Below are 10,661 nucleotides of genomic sequence, written 5' to 3'. Positions count from 1 at the left end.
CTGCAGTGGAGTCATTCAGGTTCCTGGGCACCACTATCTCTCAGGACCTGAAGTGGGACACTCACATAGACTCCATTGCAAAAAAGGCCCAGCAGAGGTTGTACTTCCTTCGCCAGATGAGGAAGTTCAACCTGCCACAGGAGCTGCTGATACAGTTCTACTTGGCCATCATTGAGTCTGTCCTGTGTTCATCCATATCTGTCTGGTTTGGTTCAGCTACCAAATCAGACATCAGAAGACTACAACGGACAGTCAGGACTGCTGAGAGGATCATTGCTGCTCCCCTGCCCAACCTCCAAGATCTTTACACCTCCAGAGTGAGGAAAAGGCTTCAGAAAATCACTCTGGACCCCACACACCCAGCCCTCTCCCTCTTTGTACAGTTGCCCTCTGGCTGGCGCTACACAGCACCGAGCACCAGAACAGCCAGACACCAGGCCATAATCCCACCTGAACACCACATAACACACCTCGGGACTGTACATCTGTAAATAACTTATCAAAACTTTTTCATCTGTAAATAGCACATATGCACACTCATAATTCTATCTATTGATTTTTTTTCTCTATATTTCATTACATTTTGTTATTTTTATTTATTGTCTATTCTCTTTATTATTAGAATGTCTGCACTATGTCTGTCCTTTCTGCACTGGAAGCTCCTGACACCAAGACGAATTCCTCGGATGTGTAAACATACCTGGCAATAAAGCTCTTTCTGATTCCGATTCTGATTCTACAACCGACCGACCCCCTTATTGACATTTGTTGAAATTATTGGCAGATCTAAAGGCAACTGGTTTAACGGAATCAGAATCAGAATGAGCTTTATTGCCAGGTATGTTTACACATACGAGGAATTTGTTTTAGTGTCAGGAGCTTCCAGTGCAACAGAATGACAGTGACACGACAGGACATAGATAATAAAAAGAATAATATACAAATATACAAAATAGACAATGTACAAAATAGCAAAAACACAATATATATTATATAATATAGACAATTATGTATGTAATTAACTGCAGCATAATTTCAAGGACGTTATGACATTCTAAATAAAGATTAAGTCAAAAACATTTTATTTAAAAAAAAAAAAATGTATGAATTGCTCACATTAAGACCAGTAACATGCATTGAGAAAAAAATAAGGTAATTTGTTTTCAACCTGATTTAAATCTGATTTAATTACCTTAATAACTGCAAAGATAAATTTTAAACTTTTCAACTGTTTAAAATTTCTGAACTTAATGAGAACTTAAAAAACTTAAAAAAAACCTAAATTAATTCAAAACTATAATAATTATAGTTTTAAGTAAAATAACACAATTATAAGAATTTTTCAGACCAGGGTTGGGCTCTCTTACCTTATTTGACAGGCTAAACACTCGCACCTCTGCATACTCCATTTTCAGAATGGTGTTTTCAATCAGAAACTTGCTGCACAGGTCACTGTAGTAGGAAGAGCGCATCGGGTCCACTTCCTGTCAGAGACAGAGAGAAAGAGAAAAAGAACAATTATACTGCCTTCTTTTAAGTGGTGTTTACAGAGCCAAGCATTACCATTACTACTGCTCGTACTGAGAGGTTAGTGATTTGAACAGTGTTCAACTGGCATCATGTAATTCATCACAGACATGAATGGCACATTATTAGAGTATAACTCAAGTCCTGAGATTTTAAAAGGCATTTCTTATTTCCAGAACCCTAATATTGAGCTCTACTATGTGTATGATCTGACTGTTATTTCCTGCTGCCAGAGCCTCTCTCATTGTTGAGGTTGTGGCCGTAGATTCTCACTTTAAGGGTTTGAAAATGTGCCAGAGTCTCTTTCTCATGGCCTAGAGGATCCAGAGCTCTCATGAGGAGTATGATTGTCAGCAGACACCCTGAAACACACACACAGTTTCTTTTGTAAAAGATACGGCAGCAAATACAAATGCAATGTGAAGTATGCATGTACAAAACACACACCCATATAAAAACACACTGACACACACTTACATTTGTTCTGCGGTTCGAGATCCAGCAGCTGATTGCAGGACTGAAGCTCTGCCTGTAACACTGAACTCTTCTCAACCGACAGCTCACTCCTGCCACACACACACACAAACACAAACACACACACCTCACACTCTCTCACACACACACACACACACACCCACACACACAGTCTGGTCAGCTATCCTTGTGGGGACTCTCCATAGGCGTAATGGTTTTTCTACTGTACAGACCGTGTATTCTATTGCCCTACACCAACCCTACCCCTCACAGGAAACTTTCTGCATTTTTAGATTTTCAAAAAACTTCATTCTGTGTGATTTATTAGCTTGTTTACCCGTGGGGACCTCAGTGTAGGTCCCCACCGTGACACGAGTCCCCATGAGTCTGTGTGTAGTCAGGTTTAAGTCCCCACCAGGATATATAAACCAGTACACACACACACACACACACAAACACAAACACACACACACACACACAAACACACACACACACGCACATGCACATGCACACAAACACACCCAAACACACACGCACCCAAACACACACACAAACACACACACACACACAAACGCACACGCACACGCACACAAACACACCCAAACACAAACACACACACACGCACAAACACACACACACGCAAACGCACACACAAACACAAACACAAACGCACACCCAAACACAAACGCACACCCAAACACACACACACACACAAACACAAACACACACCCAAACACAAACTCAAACACAAACACACACACACAAACACAAACCCACACCCAAACACACACACACCCAAACACACACCCAAACACACACCCAAACACACACCCAAACACACACACACACACACAAACACAAACCCACACCCAAACACACACAAACAAAAACACGCAATTAATCTAAGTTCAGGTAATAAATTAGGCAACACAATCAAACATTGGTAAGACATTACTCTCCTCATCACGACACCTGTTTGACACGTGAAAAAACTGTGTTGCAAACAACTGTCAAACAAATAATTAAATCTGATAAGTGATTATTTTACTTGTTGCTGTCAGTGACAGTTTAAGTGTGTAACACACACACATACACACTATAAGAAGTCAGTTATTCACACAGAACTTAGATAATGTATGTACAAAATGTATGAGATATATATATATATATATATATGGGGTAGTTTTTAATCAAAATTATATTTGATTAAATGCCCTTACCTTTTTTTTTTATGTTCACTGTTGACATTATAATATGTGGCAAACCTGAATCTGTAAAATGACGGGGGAAGGACACCACCCTGACAGCCGTTTACAGAGCACCGGGCTGAGATTTCTCAGGACACCTATTTCAGCGATATCTGTCATATAGTACTGAGGTTATTTGTGCCATTTCAAAAACTAATCACCTACAGTAACTAATTATCAGAGTTCAACAAAAATGCCATTCATGAATGTGGACAATGGAGCAGTGCAGCAGCAAAAACATATCAGTTACACCTGTCAGATAAAGTCCATAAAGTGGGGGAAATGTTTTATATTTTGCAGTTCAGAGTTTGGTTTTCCGGTGTCTTGAGAAAAAACAATATGTTTTAGTGTTTAATTAAAACTTTATGACATTCCAAAGCATTTATGCATAGACAGATAGGACAAGAGGCTTTAATGTATCAAAATAAATTTGGTATGTTTTAATGTTAAATTTTAATATTTAATGTACTGTTTGCATAAAATATTAGAATTTTACATATAGCTGATATCATGTATTACTTTATCGTATCTGGTTATGACACTATTGGATTAAAAAATAAATTTTTTAGACTTTAATATTTAATTTTTTTCAAAAGTTTGGGGTCTGAAAGATTTTTAAATTTTTTTAAATGTATTTATTTGATCAAAAATACAGTAAAAATGGTAATATTGTAAAATATTAATACAATTAAAAAAAACTGTTCTACGGAAGAGAATTAAGGCCAAGCAATAATAATAATACAAAAAAAAATCATCTCGAGATTAAAGTCATTATAATACGAGACTAAACTCATTAAATTTCAAGAAAAAAGTCTAAATAAAATGTTGATAATAAATTTGTTGTATCTCGAGAAAAAACTCGTTAAATTTTGAGAAAAAAAAACTAAATTAAATGTTGAGAATAAACTCATTCAATTAGGAGAAAGTCTAAATAAAATGCTGAGAATAAACACACTGGTGTCATGTTCATGTTATCTTGGACAGTGTCAGTCAGTGTCTGCAGTGCCGCAGGTCGTAGAGAGTAATGCTCGTGGATGAAGCATATGCGGTCGAACAGAGTTTGAATCCGCCTACATTTTTCAGGATTCTTCAAAAGAAACTTCAGAAAACTCAAAATAATTTATTTGAAAGAAATCTTGTGTAGCATCATAAATGATCCTGAGATCCTGTCACTTTTGATCAATTTAATGCATCTTTGCTACATAAAAGTGCCCAAACTTTAAAATGGAAGTGTTTTAATTAGGCTAAGATTCATGGACAGGTGTGTGTTGACAGTAAAATGGCTTAATTTAATTGTTTGTTGCATATGCACAGTATTGATCTTAAGAAATCTCTTCATCTTTAAATTGTGGAGATGAATGGTTTAGTTATTGTGTCAAAAAAAGTAACAAATAAAATAATTAAACAGTCTCTTAACATGAACACACATACAGACACACAGCAGTACCTGAAAAGCTCCTGATCAGTGGCAGAGTCTCTGCACCAGCTTTCAGCAGAGCCTAAAACATGACAGAGACGTTTACACTTGCTCTCTCTGAGCAACTTCATCCACCTCTTTTCATTAAATACAAAATCCTCCTCAGCTGTATCTCCCCTGCAAACACTCCACCACATGCACATGTCAGTGACGCTCACCTGTGTAGAGAGCACAGTCTCTGTGTGTGTGTTTCTCTGTCCAGTGGATGGTCAGGTTGTGTTCATTACTTATGTCACTGATGGAGCCGGGAGGAAGATCACACAGCTGACAGAGAGAGTTAAAGATCTTGTGTGCGAGTGTATGCATAAATTAAAAAAAACATACATACTATACATATGAATAAATAAAACTATACATGTTATATGCTTTACAAAGAAAGGAAGAGCTCATTATATAAAAAAAGAGCATTTGAGACATTCATCTAAATGTCTCCTTTTATGTTTCATGGAAGAAAGAAGTTATACAGGTTTAAAGGAATAGTTCCCCCAAAAATGCACTCACCCTCGGGCCATCTAAAACGTAGATGAGTTTGTTTCTTCATCAGATTTGGAGAAATGTAGTGTTACATCACTTGCTCAGCAACGGATGCTCTGCAGTGAATGGGTGCTGACACGTCTTGGGTATTCTGTAGTCTTTGCAATAATCCACAAGTAATCCACACCACTCCAGTCCATCACTTAATGTCTTGTGAAGTGAAAAGCTGCGTTTGTAAGAAACAAATCCATCATTGAGATGTTAACATTGTCATACATCAAGTTTTTAACTCAAAATATTTTTGCTGATCAAGCAACGTTTACAAGTGAAAACAGTCCAAAACAGATCTAAACAAATATGTGGCTGAATTTTGATGAGAGACAACAAAAGGATGGACTTTTCACTGGAGGAAGCGTTATTATGGATGATGGACTTGTATTTTGGTCACAAGAGATGGTTTAAAGTTAAAATGCTTTGATGAATTTGTTTCTTACAAACACACAGCTTTTCACTTCACAAGACATTAACTGATGGACTGGAGTGGTGTGGATTATTGTGATGTTTTTATCAGCTGTTTGGACTCTCATTCTGACGGCACCCATTCACTGCAGAGCATCCATTGGTAAACAAGTGATGTAATACTATATTTCTCCAAATCTGATGAACAAACAAACTCATCTACATCTTGAATGGCCTTAGTTTAAGTAAATTTTCAACAAATTTTCATTTTTGGATGAACTACTTTTCTGCTTCCACTCAAAATAGGCATTTTCAAAATGATATAATAAATGATCTGTGGAGTATTTTGAGCTGAAACTTCACCGACACATTCTGGGGACACCAGAGACTTATTACATATTGTAAAAAGGGGCATAATATGTCTCCTTTAAAAAGAAGCACTGGTGAGTAAAGGAGGAAAAAGATGACATTTTTGATGTGTTTTGAACGGAAGTGAAGCTGCTTGGAGAGGCTTAAGTGAAGGATACCCAGACAGGACTGTGACGGAAACGCGGGTGGGCGCTTCTCCACTCCACCTGCTGAGGCTGCCCATCCAACACCAACATCAGACCCTCTGACTGAGCCTGAGAGAGAGAGAGAGAGACACTCATTCAGTCGTATTGTGGTTAAACAGTGCAGCTGAACTTCTCTCAGGATTCACTTACATGAACAGGTTTGGAGAAAGCGACAGACACCCTCTGTCCCTCCCGGCTGACATATACACAACTGATCATCTCCTCTCGCTCCGCTACACGCACACACACAGCATGGGATGAGCAGAAGTGTCTTCACAAATGCATAGTAATTCTAGACACACACTGTATGCATTCACACTCACACACACCTCTGCCCAGCAGCCAGCGGTAGTAGAACCAGGCGCTCTGGTCGTTGGGGTCGGTGAAGAAGGCATTATGCGCCAGCTCATATTCTAGAGAAATAAACACAGAGGATCAAAACAAACAAGTCAGAAATCTTACGACATGGCTCACTCAGTTACTTCAACTGCGGCAACCTTAGGTCAAATATTTCATCTGTGTTTGTGATGCTTCTTTCTTTACTGCAAAACTCTCACTCTGCCTGGAAGTGCTTAAAGGGGTCATATGATGCGATTTCAATTTTTCCTTTCTCTTTGGAGTGTTACAAGCTCTTGGTGCATAAAGAAGATCTGTAAAGTTGCAAAGACTAAAGTCTCAAATCACCAAATACACAAAATAATGTTCTTTTTAGCAGCATCATATGACCCCTTTAAATCTGCACTAACGATGCATTCCTGTCATGTTTCACACATGCGCACTTCAATAAGCCGACAGAAATGCGTTTACATGCTGCACAAAATCAGGGTAAGAGGCAAAAAACGACCTGTGTCAACTGGTTTATGCTTACCTTGTTTGTGACCTTACTCCGATAAAAGAAAACGGGTTACCGCATTTACATGACCACGTGCGTTGTCGGCTTATTGACCATAATCGGCTTAAGAACATGCATGCAAACGCGCTCATTTATAATAACCAGAAGTGTTTCTTGAGCAGCAAATCAGCATATTAAAATGATTTCTGAAGGATCATGTGACACTGAAGCCTGGAGTAATGATGCTGAAAATTCAGCTTTGATCACACGAATAAATTACATTTTACATATTTAATTTTAAGTTGTAATATTTAATTTTAAATTGTAACAATATTTCACAATATTACTGTTTTTACTCATTTGTTTATAACTGTACTACTGCTGTGCCATAAATTCAGAGTTTAAAAAACTGCAGTTGTGAATTATGGAATATAAGCTAAAGCACAATCTCGAGTGCCTTATTGCTTACACTGTATGAAAGTCTAAATGAGTTAATGTACCTTTAAGAAGCTGCTCCTCACAGACTCTGTGTGAGTGAAATTGAGGTGAGGTGGTGGGGGAGGGGCTTGTGTTGGGGGCGGAGTCAGGGACAGGCTGTGGGTGGAGCTGAGGTAGCAGCGTGCTCCTGTAATGCCAGCTGGAGTAGTTGGAGAAATTGGAGCCGATCAGACGATCTGTGAACTGCAGCTCCTGCTCGGCAGAAACACCAGACTCCTTTACCACCACGCGCCGGTAATCCCAACAGTGGACTGAGGAAAGAAACAGAAAAAATACACATCAGACAAAGAGAAATATAAAAAATGTTAACAACACAAAGTCCAATCTTATATCTATCTTGTTCAGTCCATGACTCTCTCACAGTTGCGCTCGTCCAGGCTGAGGCAGCGGTCGCAGAGGCCGAGCTCTCGTGTCCAGTCAGGCTGCGGCAGGCGCGTGTTTACCCAGCTGCGGTGGTGCCAGCAACCGTAAGATTTGGGGTTCACTTTCAGACAGGCCTCGATGAAGTGCAGCTCAGACTCATACAGCTTCTGCACCTCGTCCTTCTCTCTAGAGGATGCAGAGAAAAAATATATTACTGTCTTTAAAATGCTCTTTCATGTCATATTTGGTCAGCTGTTGTCATTTTTTATGGCAATTTATTTATTTTTATTATATTTTTTTTACTTTTTCTTTTTTTTAAACTTTTTCTTAATGTTAATAAATAGGGTTTATTTTAAATATTACTGCTATGTCCTGACACTAGGATTTTTTTTTTACATTAAAAAAGCTGTGAAATATTTCAAAGACCAGTCAGAAATATTAAAACGAGAAAACTTTTTACATAATTTCTGCATTTAAGTAGAAAAACTAATTTTCAGCAGAAAAACTAAATGGATTTACAAATTAATACATATATAAAACCTAAATATGGTTCTGTACATAATATAAAAATATGGTATAAATCTAGTCAATAATTTCATTATATTAGTAAAATATTACAAGACTTGGAATAAAATTTTTTTTAGAAGCCCTGGGCAGAAAGAAAAATCAAGTTGATTTGTTTAATCAAAAAGTTGATCAAATTATTATTTTTTTTTTTTATTTATTTGCATTTAATGCATGTGTGATTTCCATCATATATAATATAATATAATGTACTATAATATAATATAATTTACATTTATATATATATATATATATATAAATGTTAAGTAGAAAAAAGGATTTTGCATTTAATACATGTGTGATTTGCATATTATACATAAAATATTATATAAATCTAGTCACTAAGCATATTATATTGGCAAAATACTAAATACTAAAAAATGTAACCAATTCAGTAGATGAAAAATCAGAAACCATTCATTCATTTGAAGTGAACGCTAGATTGTCAGCATGTATCAGAAATATTTAGAGACAGTACACTGACTTTTTTTTAGCTGATGGTGCTGACCAATATTGTGTATAGGTGTGCAGCGGCCTCTTACCGTAAGGTCTCCAGGTGTAAGAGCACTTCTCTCCTGTAGTTCCACAGCGTGGCAAAGTCCGGGTTTGAGGACAGGAGCTGCTGAGTCAACTGCAGAGCCTCCTCGTCATGTTCCCCAGCACTCCTCTGAGACAGAGACAGAGAAACTTCAGCCGTTACAGACTTCAGCTCCAAACCTGACCTCACTCAATTCACAACAAACCTTTTTCAGGACGGCATCGCGAGCAGACACAAACGCTTTCAACTTTTTCTCTCTCTCTTTCCTCTTCTCCTCCTCCTGCTGCGCGGTTGACTTTATCTTCAGACGTCCGTGCTGACAAAAACACAGAAAGAGACAGATGCCAAATATACAGAGAGCAGGCCAGAGGAAACGGCATAATACTGACAGAAAGAGCAACTCACCATACTTCACCACTTGATGAAGATCTATAAATAGGAAAACAGTACAGATTCATTTTTACTGATGTGATAAATAAAGTGATACTGTGTGTGCATGTGCTTGAGTGAAGCTCTAGATTGTTTTAAGGTGTAAAGACAGACAGACACACACACACACACACACACACACAGACAGACACACACACACATATATATACGTGTCATATGCCATTTCTATGAGAGCATGGGTATGACCCACCCAAGAGACAATGAATAAAGACTTCAATGTCATTTGAAATGTAATATATACCGTTAACACACACTTCCTACCATTTAAATCACAATAAAACACGAGTGCAGCCCTCTAAAGAGATCACAGATCTAAACACATCTGGAATGATTGATGTGTCAGATTGACGCACAATCGTAGATGCTTCACAACACGCGTCAAACTGTACCTGTGGAGTTTCGGAATTAACATTATATCTATTAAACAGCCTGATATGACAAAGAGTGTTTTTGTTTTACCTCAGTCTTTGACTTTAGGATGTGCTGGACGTGTAACAAATGCAAGCTGTTCTACAAACAACTCTTCCGTCGCTTCAAAAGTACGTCACCGTTACGTCCACTAGCTTGGCCGCCTGTGGCATATCTTTTTAAAAGGAATATTAAATATTCAGTCAAACATATTTATATATCACTATAAATATTAATCTGCTATTTATATCATTACTTCTTAATTTCTATATTTTGATTTTATAATTTAGTGAACATAACTGTAATTATAGGTTAAAAAAGCCTTTGTTTTTAACAATATCTAAAAATAAATTAAAAATAAATAAATAAATAAGCTGTGGTAATATAAAATGTGCTTTAAATGTAATTTTAAACATTGTAATGTTTTTATTTAACTGTATTTCTGTTTTTGATTTATTTTTTTATTTTAGAATTGATATCAGTTAGGTAATTTTGTTTGTCCTAATGTATCCCGGTTACATTTGTAACTCTTTAATACTAATAATAATAATAATCATAATCATAATAAATAAATAAATAAATAAAAAGCTGCTTGGCAAGAATATATTAACACACACACGGACTGGATGATGCTGAGATCAGATCTCTGTGTGGAGCACTGGCTGTTTTCAGACAAAAATCTCACTGGACAATTAATGGCAAAAGGAATGCAAACTGATATACTGACTATACACACACACACACACACACAGTACTGTGCAAAAGTCTTAGGCCATTAGTATTTTCACCACCACAA

General features: G+C 37.2%; 1 protein-coding gene across 2 annotated transcripts in view; it reads right to left on the bottom strand.

Annotated features, from left to right (window-relative positions):
- The window catches only part of LOC107748432 (Rab geranylgeranyltransferase subunit alpha), a 22,302-nt gene that overhangs the window by 9,977 nt on the left and 1,664 nt on the right, over positions 1 to 10,661 (bottom strand). Inside the window, exons 2-15 of one of the 2 annotated variants that reach the window (XM_016563206.1) lie at positions 9,917 to 9,940; positions 9,413 to 9,436; positions 9,213 to 9,323; positions 9,012 to 9,136; positions 7,904 to 8,091; positions 7,545 to 7,793; positions 6,542 to 6,625; positions 6,363 to 6,445; positions 6,186 to 6,281; positions 4,884 to 4,989; positions 4,696 to 4,747; positions 2,005 to 2,093; positions 1,801 to 1,889; positions 1,368 to 1,484 (exon numbers count right to left, since the gene is read on the bottom strand). In XM_016563206.1, the coding sequence (XP_016418692.1) occupies positions 1,368 to 1,484; positions 1,801 to 1,889; positions 2,005 to 2,093; positions 4,696 to 4,747; positions 4,884 to 4,989; positions 6,186 to 6,281; positions 6,363 to 6,445; positions 6,542 to 6,625; positions 7,545 to 7,793; positions 7,904 to 8,091; positions 9,012 to 9,136; positions 9,213 to 9,323; positions 9,413 to 9,415 (1,392 nt within the window). In that variant the 5' untranslated portion in view covers positions 9,416 to 9,436; positions 9,917 to 9,940. Of the gene's footprint in view, positions 1 to 1,367; positions 1,485 to 1,800; positions 1,890 to 2,004; positions 2,094 to 4,695; positions 4,748 to 4,883; positions 4,990 to 6,185; positions 6,282 to 6,362; positions 6,446 to 6,541; positions 6,626 to 7,544; positions 7,794 to 7,903; positions 8,092 to 9,011; positions 9,137 to 9,212; positions 9,324 to 9,412; positions 9,437 to 9,916; positions 10,011 to 10,661 lie in introns of those variants that run through there. The other variant, XM_016563205.1, reaches the window with a different exon arrangement.

The sequence above is a fragment of the Sinocyclocheilus rhinocerous genome, unplaced genomic scaffold, assembly GCF_001515625.1.
Source record: "Sinocyclocheilus rhinocerous isolate Xijiao unplaced genomic scaffold, SAMN03320098_v1.1 scaffold2515, whole genome shotgun sequence".
Lineage (NCBI taxonomy): Eukaryota > Metazoa > Chordata > Actinopteri > Cypriniformes > Cyprinidae > Sinocyclocheilus > Sinocyclocheilus rhinocerous.
Note: the sequence above shows the minus strand (reverse complement) of the source record. Positions and strands in the feature narration are given on the sequence as shown.